The sequence below is a fragment of the Oncorhynchus mykiss genome, chromosome 21, assembly GCF_057628025.1.
Source record: "Oncorhynchus mykiss isolate SJ-2025 chromosome 21, ASM5762802v1, whole genome shotgun sequence".
NCBI lineage: Eukaryota > Metazoa > Chordata > Actinopteri > Salmoniformes > Salmonidae > Oncorhynchus > Oncorhynchus mykiss.
Window position 1 is genome coordinate 9,377,501 of NC_143042.1, and position 12,516 is coordinate 9,390,016.

At 46.2% G+C, this 12,516-nt stretch overlaps 1 protein-coding gene across 1 annotated transcript; it reads right to left on the bottom strand.

Moving 5' to 3' along the window:
* Positions 1-5,649: 5,649 nt before the first annotated feature.
* On the bottom strand, positions 5,650-7,219 carry LOC149972968 (uncharacterized). Its single transcript, XM_090213667.1, has one exon. The coding sequence runs from the start codon at positions 7,074-7,076 to the stop codon at positions 5,934-5,936; it is 1,143 nt and encodes a 380-aa protein (XP_090069793.1). The 5' UTR covers positions 7,077-7,219; the 3' UTR covers positions 5,650-5,933.
* Between the last annotated feature and the right edge of the window lie 5,297 nt (positions 7,220-12,516).

Sequence of the window (12,516 nt, forward strand, 5' to 3'; positions counted from 1 at the left end):
GCTTTGCATGCATATTATGGCTTTTGCATAGAGCAGTAGAGTAGAGGCACTTACAGAAGATGCTTTTGCATAGAGCAGTAGAGTAGAGGCACTTACAGAAGATGTTTTTGCATAGAGCAGTAGAGTAGAGGCACTTACAGAAGATGTTTTTGCATACAGCAGTAGAGTAGAGGCACTTACAGAAGATGTTTTTGCATACAGCAGTAGAGTAGAGGCACTTACAGAAGATGCTTTTGCATAGAGCAGTAGAGTAGAGGCACTTACAGAAGATGTTTTTGCATACAGCAGTAGAGTAGAGGCACTTACAGAAGATGCTTTTGCATAGAGCAGTAGAGTAGAGGCACTTACAGAAGATGTTTTTGCATACAGCAGTAGAGTAGAGGCACTTACAGAATATGTTTTTGCATAGAGCAGTAGAGTAGAGGCACTTACAGAAGATGCTTTTGCATAGAGCAGTAGAGTAGAGGCACTTACAGAAGATGTTTTTGCATACAGCAGTAGAGTAGAGGCACTTACAGAAGATGCTTTTGCATAGAGCAGTAGAGTAGAGGCACTTACAGAAGATGTTTTTGCATACAGCAGTAGAGTAGAGGCACTTACAGAAGATGCTTTTGCATAGAGCAGTAGAGTAGAGGCACTTACAGAAGATGCTTTTGCATAGAGCAGTAGAGTAGAGGCACTTACAGAAGATGTTTTTGCATACAGCAGTAGAGTAGAGGCACTTACAGAATATGTTTTTGCATAGAGCAGTAGAGTAGAGGCACTTACAGAAGATACACACATTTTTAAGCTTGGGGTCCAGGAGAAATGTTGCCTTTTATAAATGTATTTCATGCGATTCTACATCATTTTAGAGACTTCAGCAAATATTTTTTAATACCTCACAAGTTACAAATCTGAGAACTTGAATCCATCAATAGCCTCGACCTAGGTGTGTGGAGGCACATACTGTACAGTATGAGGAGGACATTATAGACCTGAAAAAGCTTTTCGGTTTCTCTGACTCACCCAATGATGTGCAGCTCACTCACTGGCGATGGCCGATGCTCTCGTGCCTAAAGCCTACCTCTCTCTTGTTTAACTTTGTAAAACAATCCTGTTTGCTCAATAGGCCTATTTGAAAGTTGATCACATATCTGGTAGCCTACAGATGGATTACTCTTCTCTTTTCAGCAGAATCCATCTGCCTTCAAGTCTGTGTTTTCGTGCGATGTTTGGCTATTTGAAATATTGTGAAAGGCCTGTTTTGGCGGAATGCTGTTCACTGACAGATTTGCCGCACGTTCCAGACTTTAGGCAATAACTTGTGATTGGGCTACACACAATCCACAGCTAGCCTATTTACAAAAAAAAGCTATTGATCCTCCATGGCGAAACCATAGACCTACTCCTGGTGTAGTATTCTGAATTATTTCATGTTTTTCTGAACAGACAGCAGTAATTCTATAACATATTTAAATTTATCAGGGGTGCTGTAGCACCTCCAGCACCCTTCCCACAGGTACGCTGAGAAAAAAAGAGATCCCATTTTGGGTCCAGGTTGAACCCTCTTTGGTTCCAGGTAGAATTACATGGGGTTCCATGTTGAACCCAATGTAGAAAGGGTTATACCTTGAACCAAAAGGGTTATACCTTGAACCAAAAGGGTTATACCTTGAACCAAAAGGGTTATACCTTGAACCAAAAGGGTTATACCTTGAACCAAAAGGGTTATTTATACCTTGAACCAAAAGGGTTATACCTTGAACCAAAAGGGTTATTTATACCTTGAACCAAAAGGGTTATACCTTGAACCAAAAGGGGTTTTCCTATGGGGACAGCCGAAGAGCCCTTCCTATGGGGACAGCCGAAGAGCCCTTCCAATGGGGACAGCCGAAGAGCCCTTCCTATGGGGACAGCCGAAGAGCCCTTCCAATGGGGACAGCCGAAGAGCCCTTCCTATGGGGACAGCCGAAGAGCCCTTCCTATGGGGACAGCCGAAGAGCCCTTCCTATGGGGACAGCCGAAGAGCCCTTCCAATGGGGACAGCCGAAGAGCCCTTCCAATGGGGACAGCCGAAGAACCCTTCCTATGGGGACAGCCGAAGAACCCTTCCTATGGGGACAGCCAAAAAATTATTCTAGATAGCACCTATTTTTCTGTGTGCCGAAGAACCCTTCCTATGGGGACAGCCGAAGAGCCCTTCCAATGGGGACAGCCGAAGAGCCCTTCCAATGGGGACAGCCGAAGAGCCCTTCCAATGGGGACAGCCGAAGAGCCCTTCCAATGGGGACAGCCGAAGAACCCTTCCTATGGGGACAGCCGAAGAGCCCTTCCTATGGGGACAGCCGAGGAGCCCTTCCTATGGGGACAGCCGAAGAGCCCTTCCAATGGGGACAGCCGAAGAGCCCTTCCAATGGGGACAGCCGAAGAACCCTTCCTATGGGGACAGCCGAAGAGCCCTTCCTATGGGGACAGCAGAAGAACCCTTCCAATGGGGACAGCCGAAGAACCCTTCCTATGGGGACAGCCGAAGAGCCCTTCCTATGGGGACAGCCGAAGAACCCTTCCTATGGGGACAGCCGAAGAGCCCTTCCAATGGGGACAGCCGAAGAACCCTTCCTATGGGGACAGCCGAAGAACCCTTCCTATGGGGACAGCCAAAAAATTATTCTAGATAGCACCTATTTTTCTGTGTGCCGAAGAACCCTTCCTATGGGGACAGCCGAAGAGCCCTTCCAATGGGGACAGCCGAAGAGCCCTTCCAATGGGGACAGCCGAAGAGCCCTTCCAATGGGGACAGCCGAAGAGCCCTTCCAATGGGGACAGCCGAAGAACCCTTCCTATGGGGACAGCCGAAGAGCCCTTCCTATGGGGACAGCCGAGGAGCCCTTCCTATGGGGACAGCCGAAGAGCCCTTCCAATGGGGACAGCCGAAGAGCCCTTCCAATGGGGACAGCCGAAGAACCCTTCCTATGGGGACAGCCGAAGAGCCCTTCCTATGGGGACAGCAGAAGAACCCTTCCAATGGGGACAGCCGAAGAACCCTTCCTATGGGGACAGCCGAAGAGCCCTTCCTATGGGGACAGCCGAAGAACCCTTCCTATGGGGACAGCCGAAGAGCCCTTCCTATGGGGACAGCCGAAGAACCCTTCCTATGGGGACAGCCGAAGAGCCCTTCCAATGGGGACAGCCGAAGAACCCTTCCTATGGGGACAGCCGAAGAGCCCTTCCTATGGGGACAGCCGAAGAACCCTTCCTATGGGGACAACCAAAAAATTATTCTATATAGCACCTATTTTTCTAAGAGTGTATGATTCTAAAGGAAATAAATGACGTGCAACCCGGGTCGGCCCAACACAATTCAATTCTTAGAATATCAGGCAAGTATTCACACAACGTTTTTTACGGGGCAGGAGATTACAGAGAAGGGAACTCAAATTCACTTGGTTTGATTTTATTCACATTTTTACATTGCAAACAGTGAGAAAAAAAAATCATGCCAAGAGAGGTACTGAGGTACTGATCCTGGTAAAACTAATTAAGCACTGCATACACAGGTAGAATGGTATTTGGATGTTTATAATGGAAACGTGGTCCTCATTGGTTTGGCTTGAATATGGCCTATAGCATTTCTGGATCATTTGAGGCTAGGCTAACTGTTTGAAGGAACATCAAAGGTAATGGAGCACTATTAAACCCCAGCATATCAATACTACTGGGTGGTGTGGGAGGCGGGACAGTTACGCCAGCTCTCTGATTGAATGCGGTTATGAAATCTTGGCTGAGAGGCTTATGCAAACACACACACACTCAGATTGTGCATCCAGGTACTGCTTATAAATAGTAAAGTGTGTGTGTGTGCGTGTGTGTGTGTGTGTGTGTGTGTGTGTGTGTGTGTGTGTGTGTGTGTGTGTGTGTGTGTGTGTGTGTGTGTGTGTGTGTGTGCTTGATGCAGTTCTATAAAATGGTCATACATTACCTGTAAATGTTTTGTGGTTTTCCAGTTTTCCAGTCCTTTACGCCCACGGTGCACCTAGCTAAACGGCTCCAGTAATCCCGTATTCATTGTCTATATTTGTCATTTTCTCCCATCTGTTTGTTTTTGAGTCTTGGTTAATGTTCTCCATTGCCGCATCAGCGCCCACACTCATTTGATAATTCCACCATTTGTAGAGAGAGTTATGTATTTGTCATTACTGAGTGTGTGCAGACAGCCGGAAAAACACACCCCACACACTTACACACACTTACACACACTTAGGGTCAACAGAGGAGGAGGTCTGAGCCATAGGGACAGGATATTCTGGCCGTGTCCCTATTAATGCTGCTTTAATGAAGTGTCTTTAAGGAGAGGCACAGAGGCGAATGAAACACACACGAGCGTGCGCGCATGGACACTAACAAAAGAAAGGGATGTTGATTTGATCCCAGCCCCCCTCCCCCCGCTCATTTCATTAACCGTCATTTAGTCCAGAGGATAAGTATGTCAGCTTTAAGTCATCAACAGTGAACACAACAACAAACAGACAGAACATTTAACAGTAGTGACCTTTGACATGGACAGACTGCGGGAAGCGTTTAGGAAGACTGAAGAGCTTTTAGTGTCTGTTGAGCTTAGCTTCAGATCATTTAGTTCTGAGAAGCAAGTCAGTGATGAGGAGCAGCTCCGTGTGTGTGTGTGTGTGTGTGTGTGTGTGTGCGTGTGTGTGTGCGTGTGTGTACCCATGACAACCATCAACTGTGGACCAGATGAGTTGCGGAGGCTGTCTTCATACCTCACTGACGATGATCCATGTCATTCCTGTTCCCCCCTCTCTTTGTTAGTCCCCATCTGTTTAGCATATGCAAATTAAGCCTTAATGAGCCTTATGGTTAATGAATGAAGTAAATAACAGTAACTATTTAATATTCAAATGTATGATTTTACCACCTTTTGGTCTCCTTTTGTAAGATGTGTGATTTTGAGGCAACTTCAAATTAGCCAAAGTTGTTATTGCAGTGTTCCTCCCACATCACGTACTCCAGTTCCAACCGTTGTAAACAAATGCTTCCATTTTTACTGATAATCAATCCCTAAGGAATATAATGTTCTGTTCTGTCAGGAGAAAGACTCAGGAGTAAATCAATTCAGGAGTCATTCACCCCAGCTAGCGAGGGTACAGTCAACTCAGGTTCTAGAATCCTCCAGTAGAATGACGGGTTTGATAGGATGACATGGAATACATGGAGCTATGCACTGGGGCCCTTCAGAGGCAGCCTCTTGTAGAGGCTGTCATGTAGAGAAGTCATGTCTGAGTGGATGGTAAAATGGAAGACACACATGTCTCTAAATGTAACTTTTAATCTCCTAGACACAAATAGAGCCCAATGCCAGGCAGTTACGTCAAAGCCCCTTTTCTTACGTCAAACATAGTGCTTCCCTATTCTGGAACCTGGCATTCATTATTCATTCACTTGACAAACATTTGTCTCTTAGGTAATTCTAAGTATGGTCATGTTTTACAGTGAGGTGTCATCACTTTAACTAGCCTAGTGTATGTATATTAAGAATCATAACTGTTGTAGCTTGCATCACTGGTTGTGTGTATCTGAAAGGCAGTGGTGCATGTTGTTTAACAATGAATTGTTACGTCCGTCATTAAATGAATGAGGCCAAAGCGCAGCGTGGAAAGTGTTCATGATCTTTAATACTGAACTACGACAAAACAACAAAATACAAAACCGAACGTAAAGTTCTGCAGGGCTAGACAGCAACTATGCAAAAAACAAGATCCCCCAATCTAAGGTGGGAAAAAGGGCTGCCTAAGTATGATCCCCAATCAGAGCCAACAATAGACAGCTGCCTCTGATTGGGAACCATACCCGGTCAACAAAGAAATAGAAAAACTAGAATGCCCACCCAAATCACACCCCAACCTAACCAAACAGAGAAATAAAAAGTCTCTCTAAGGTCAGGGCGTGACAGTACACCCCCACAAAGGTGTGGACTCCGGCCACAAAACCTGACTCCATGGGGGAGGGACCAGGTGGGCATCTGGCCTCGATGGCGGCTCCGGTTCGGGACATCGACCCCGCTCCGTTCGCTGATCCCTCCGCTTCAGTGAAACCGGACCATGGATCTTCGCCGGAAGCTCCGGACCGTGGATCGTCGCCGGAGGAACCGAACGGTAGATTGTCGCCGGAGGAACCGAACCGTAGATCGTCGCCGGGGACTCCGGACCGTAGATCATCGCCGGATGAACCGGACTGTGAATCGTCGCCAGAGGAACCCGACCGTGGATCGTCGCCGGATGCTCCGGACCGTGGATCGTCGCCAGAGGCTCCGGACCGTGGATCGTCGCCGGAGGCTTTGGACCGTAGATCATCGCCGGAGGCTCCGGACTGTGGATCGTCGCCGGAGGCTCCGGACTGTGGATCATCGTCGGGGACTCCGGACCGTAGATTGTCGCCGGAGGCTCCGGACTGGGAACCCTCGCAGGAGGTTCTGGACTGTTAACCCCCGCCGGAGGCTCTGGACTGCAGACCGTCGCTGGAGCCTCTGGACGTCCGACCGTCGCTGGAGATTCTGGACTGCAGACCGTCGCTGGAGACTCTGGACTGCAGACTGTCGCTGGAGACTCTGGACTGCAGACTGTTGCTGGAGACTCCGGACCTTGGCTCATCACTGGAGGCTTCGGGGCATGAATCAACACTGCAGGCTCCGGGCCATGGATCATCACTGGAGGCTTTGTGCCATGGATCATCACTGGAGGCTTCGTGCGTGGAGCAGGCACAGGACATACCAGGCTGGAGACACGCACTGGTGGCCGGATGCATGGATATGGCACAGGATATACTGGACCGTGGAGGCACACTGGAGGTCTGGAGCGTAGAGCTGGCACAACCCGTCCTGGCTGGATTCTCACTTTAGCCCGGCAAGTGCGGGGCGCTGGCACAGGACGCACTGGGCTGTGAAGGCGCACTGGAGACACAGTGCGTAGAGCCGGCGCAGGATATCCTGGACCGAGGAGGCGCACTGGAGAATGATAATGATATTGTTCCAACCGGAGAATTCCATTGTCTGTAGAAAAGCAATGGAACGAGAGATACCTCATGTGAAATGCATGTGACTGAGAACAAGGCTGTAGGCAGACCCCTTAGTCAAATAGCTCCCATTCGGCCCCCCTTCACATGAGCAGCCTGAAACAAAATTCTAAAGACTGTTGACATCTAGTGGAAGCCCTAGGCAGTGCAAAATAACCCATATCCCACTGTGTATTTGATAGGGGTGAGTTCAAAAACGACAAACCTCAGATTTCCCACTTCCTGTTTGGATTTCTTCTCAGGTTTTTGCCTGCCATATGAGTTCTGTTATACTCACAGACATCATTCAAACAGTTTTAGAAACGTCAGAGTGTTTTATATCCAATAATAATAATAGTATGCATGTATTAGCATCTGGGACTGAGTAGGAGGCAGTTCGCTCTGGGCACGCTATTCATCAAAAAGTGAAAATGCTGCCCCCTATCCCAAAGAAGTTATGTTGGATTATAATCTAATTGGAAGGTTGTGGGAACGCTAGGTAATGTCCTAAACTGTTCTTGTTTTACTGGGAGGTAACTGTTAAGTATTGCAGCATTGAACTATGTACCAGAGATGACTTGCGTCCCAAATGGCATCCTACTGCCTATTTTGTGCACTACTTTTGACCAAGGGCTCTGATCATAAGTAGTGCACTATATAGGGAATAGGGTGCCTTTCAGGACACAGAAACATCTCTCTCTCAACAGACACAAGCTAACCTGTGCCCTAGTCTAATTGGTCACGGTGATCTCCACAGTGAGGCAGGCAGGAATACATATTATGCACACAGCCCGTTCTTGTACTGTGTGTGTGTGTGTGTGTGTGTGTGTGTGTGTGTGTGTGTGTGTGTGTGTGTGTGTGTGTGTGTGTGTGTGTGTGTGTGTGTGTGGGGGTGGTTGTGCTTATATTCTTGTGTGTGTGGGGCTTTTGATTTTCTGTCTATCAGAAAGTGGGTCACCATTTCCGTCTCAGCTGGGGTTTCTGGACTGTTGCATGGCTGTTTGGGTTGGACAATGTGGTGAACACCTCCACTGCCCTCCCATTGTGTGTTGGTGCTTGCGTGCATGCACGCGCACGCTTCTTTCTCTGTGTGTGTGTAGTGTGTGTGTGTGTGTGTGTGTGTGTGTGTGTGTGTGTGTGTGTGTGTGTGTGTGTGTGTGTGTGTGTGTGTGTGTGTGTGTGTGTGTGTGTGTGTGAGTGAGTGAGTGAGTGAGTGAGTGAGTGAGTGAGTGAGTGAGTGAGTGAGTGAGTGTGTGTGTGTGTGTGTGTGTGTGTGTGTGTGTGTGTGTGTGTGTGTGTGTGTGTGTGTGTGTGTGTGTTGTGCTTGTGTGCAGCTGTCTACGCATGTTTGTGTGTTGGACGTATTAGGGCCTAGAGTGTGGTTGCATCCGGTGCTTGACTTGGGCAGGAGCTCACCAGAGCTGAGTACCTGCACTTCTATTTTTCTACTGCTTTAGCTCCTGTACCTCTTATAAAATATTAGCTAAAAGGTATTTAAATATAAACGATAACGGCACCCAAAATAAGTACTGCACCTATTTCAATCCAAGTCAAGCACTGGTTGCGTCACTATAAGACAACGGACTGGAATTGGTTGCTGGTGTAATTCTATGCGTTCCAGTCAGAGACATATTGACATTGACATGCCTTTAAAATCTGTTGTCAAAACACACTAGAGGATTTGATTGAACTAATAAAGTTCTGCAGCCTATCCTGCCATCTGTGAGTTCATTGAATTTGTTTCGTTAGGAAAGGTCTGTTTTGGCACAAGGGCGTAGCTAGCTAGAGAGATTTGGGGTATTCTCAGATTTTATTCTTAGATTTTTTGTTTAGGAATAGTTTATCCAAATGCTGTATCATAAAAAAAATTATATGGCTACAGCTACCACAGGCTAACGTTAGCATGGATTAGCCCGATAAACACTGAGCTTCATAGCCCATGTTAGCATTAATTGTAGCATTACTACAATGTATTAAAGCTACAATCTGGGATTAAAAAAACAACAACAAAATGGTCAAATATAAAATTGAAATGACCTTTGAACTGATTCCCAAATCCCAGACTGTAGCTTTAATGAATGTAGTGTTCTGAAAAGCTGTTGAATAACCTATACGTCAAGTGTGAATGTGTATGCTTTCAATTGTGATTATAATAAATTCAACCAGCATTGTAAGTACTGCAAAGCTTTAATAAGGCTTTAGCTACAGTTCTTTGAAGAAGTGATCATTCAGTATGTGGGCCTTGATGGTTCTGGAAGTCAGTGGTAATTGGTCATAATCTGTAGAGACTTTATGGGACAAATAGAATGCCTCTTTCCCTGAGGAGAAACACACACACACACACACACACACACACACACACACACACACACACACACACACACACACACACACACACACACATACACACACACACACACACACACACACACACACACACACACACACACACACACACACACACACACACACACATACACACATACACACACACACACACACACACACACACACACACACACACACACACACACACACACACACACACACAATGCTCATTATCTGCGACAAGGTAGAGTTTTACTGGTTAATTCTGGAGAAAGCCAGTGGCCTTTAATGTTTTGTAAGGGGCTGATGTAGCCTAGAGACTGTAGGTTGTTTTCCCCTGGTGTAAGGGGCTGATGTAGCCTACAGACTATAGCTTGTGTCCCATATGAAATCCTATACCCTATATAGTGCGCTACTATTGACCAGATCCCTATGGGCCCTGTTCCAAAGTAGTGCACCTAATAGGGAATAGGCTGCTATTTGAGTGGGAAATGATAGTGTCTGGCCCTGAAAACGTTGTGGAGCACTAGGTCTTTAAACAGGGGCTAAATTATACAGTGTTTACACCACCATCATTTACACTCATCCACTCATCTTCTGTTACCATGGAGGACTGTTCTGAGAGATAATGAACATAATGCTGGGAACGGTAATGACAAGAGGGAGAGAAAGGGGAGAGGGTGTGGGAAGGTGTGTGTGTTACACAGAAGCAGATGTAGACATACACACACACACACACCCACACACAAAGCCAAGCACATATATTCTTTCAGGTTTTATCAATGTCTCATTGTGTTCTGTTTGAAAGCCCTCCTATAGAAGGTGTTGATGTTGAAAGAGGAAAACAGGGAGTTAAGGGGGATGCTGCCTGCGTAGGAGGGGAGACCACATCAATGGAGAGGCCCGTTTCTGTAGGGGACATGGATCACATGGCTAATGAGAGTGCATGCTACAGTAATATGGAACTAAAGAATGACGGAGACATCTGCCGTTAATAACTGCTTTCATCTTACCGCTCTACTCCACCATCCCCTACACATATGTATGAAGGAAATGAACGTTTGGTGAGTGTTTTTCTGTGGTCTTGGCAAAGTAATACAAGGCGGCTCATAAACAGGCTGTGTCTTTGCTGGCTTGTGTGAACCGCCTCACTGTTTATGTCAATACTGTGTCGATACGGGTACAGTGAGGACAGAGAGGTGAGGGGTAGTTACCCACTCCAGCCTAGTTACCCACTCCAGCCAATAGCAGCCTAATCAATACATCCACTGGGAGTCTTTCAGCACAAGGTAGAAAAGATGCCAATCTGGCTCCACTGGCCTCCACTCCACTGTGCTGCCAGCTCCTAGTCCCAGACAATCCCACCTAATCCACCCCCACCCCAGATTACCATGTTTGCTACTCCCACAGTCACTACCCTGCATTATGGAAATGACCACCTAGATTATATTCACCCAAACAGACAGACAGACAGGCCACCCTACATATGGCCGTGTAGATGCAGATTTAGCAGCAGACTTTGCCCCCCCCCGTGTCTGGTTATGGTCTTTGCGTTTCTTCAGATGAGCCATTTTCCAATAGATTGTCTGGGGGGTGAACACAGTGAGGGGTTGCTTTCTCTAAGTGGTCTCATCTCTAAAGCTGAAATGGGGGCCATTGCATTGGTAAATGCTGATTTGTTTCAACTAGGGGGGTACATGTTGTCAAGGTGAAGTTGATCATGTGTCTAATTGGGGTTGGGTGACATTGGCAGGATTTAACCCCTGACCCCTACTCCCAAATCCTTATCCTCCCACTAGTCCTTATAAGGAGGAGAATGATCCCAATCAAATCTAAACATGGAAGCAGGTTTCCAGGATGTAGCAAAATGGAAAAGGCTTCTGTGATTGGGGTGATACAAGAGCGGTAGTGTAGTCACAGGTGTGTGTGTTTGCATAATATGTGTGTGTGCTGCCTTTCTGGTCAGGTTCCACACCCAGTGATTTGATTTGTGTGGAACATTATCTGTCTGCGTCAGTTATCTCTGTCCCAACAGGTGATAAAGACTGGAACAATCTACAGAGGAACCCCCATCATCATAAAGGACCCTGTGTCTCTGTCTCGGGTTCCATATTAAACCAGGCTGAAAAATCATCCATCTGTGGTCTTTGTGCACTCTGTCATTACGGTTGGTCTGTACACTGGTGAATATTAACATTGATATAACCCCAGCTAATGTCTGTACTTGGACTATAATGTTCCCTGATCAGTATGTGCATGTGTGTAGGATGATGTGTGTATCTGGGTGACTCTGGGATTCTCAACCTTGCCCTTTTTCAATAGAGCATATCTCATTGCTTTAGTATTGTATATCCCCAGTGAGTTCTGTACTCTGGTCAATGCAGTATCCATGTGAGGGATAAAGTGTACTTTAGTGAGGGGTTGTGCCTCACTAGAGACAGGGCCCTATGTGAGATGTGGTTGGTTGGTCCCCTCTCCTCACAGGTAAAACATTTTAGTGGCCCCCTCTTGACGGCGGTGAGAAACATTTTATGTGTTGAAGTTAATTTCCTGCAATTCTACACATTTTCCCATGGGGTGGATATTTTTTATTTTTGTTTCATAGCTAATTACCTGAAATTCTACACGTTTTGCCATGACTTATGCCATGTTAATATGATACCTTATTGAGCGTGACTAACAAAATTAATTTGGCCATATTTACAACAAGTTTCGACAGCTGGGTAGACTAACTTACCAATCTAATACCAATCTAATATATAATCTAATAAAATATTAGCTGACTGGGCTAATTGAGTGACAATCAGTGACTGACATAACAAGAGAAAAACTGCTGATGCACAACCACATTTCAAAATGTCACCTTCTCTACTCTACTATTCTGATGCTCAACAGTAAGTTGAGACCAGGGACCAGGGGCCCTAGGCGACTATGTGACTCTGCCCACTTCCGGAGATTCTGTATTTTCAAATGGTTGATTGATGTCAGCGGGGAAAGACTCTGCTAATTTAAACTCAGCTCCTTTGTCATTTTTAATAGTATCATTATTTTGGATAAAGCCACCTTGTACTTTACCACAGCAGACATATTCAATAAAGCAAAGATATTTTCAATACAGACCATCTACTGAATGTATCCATTCTG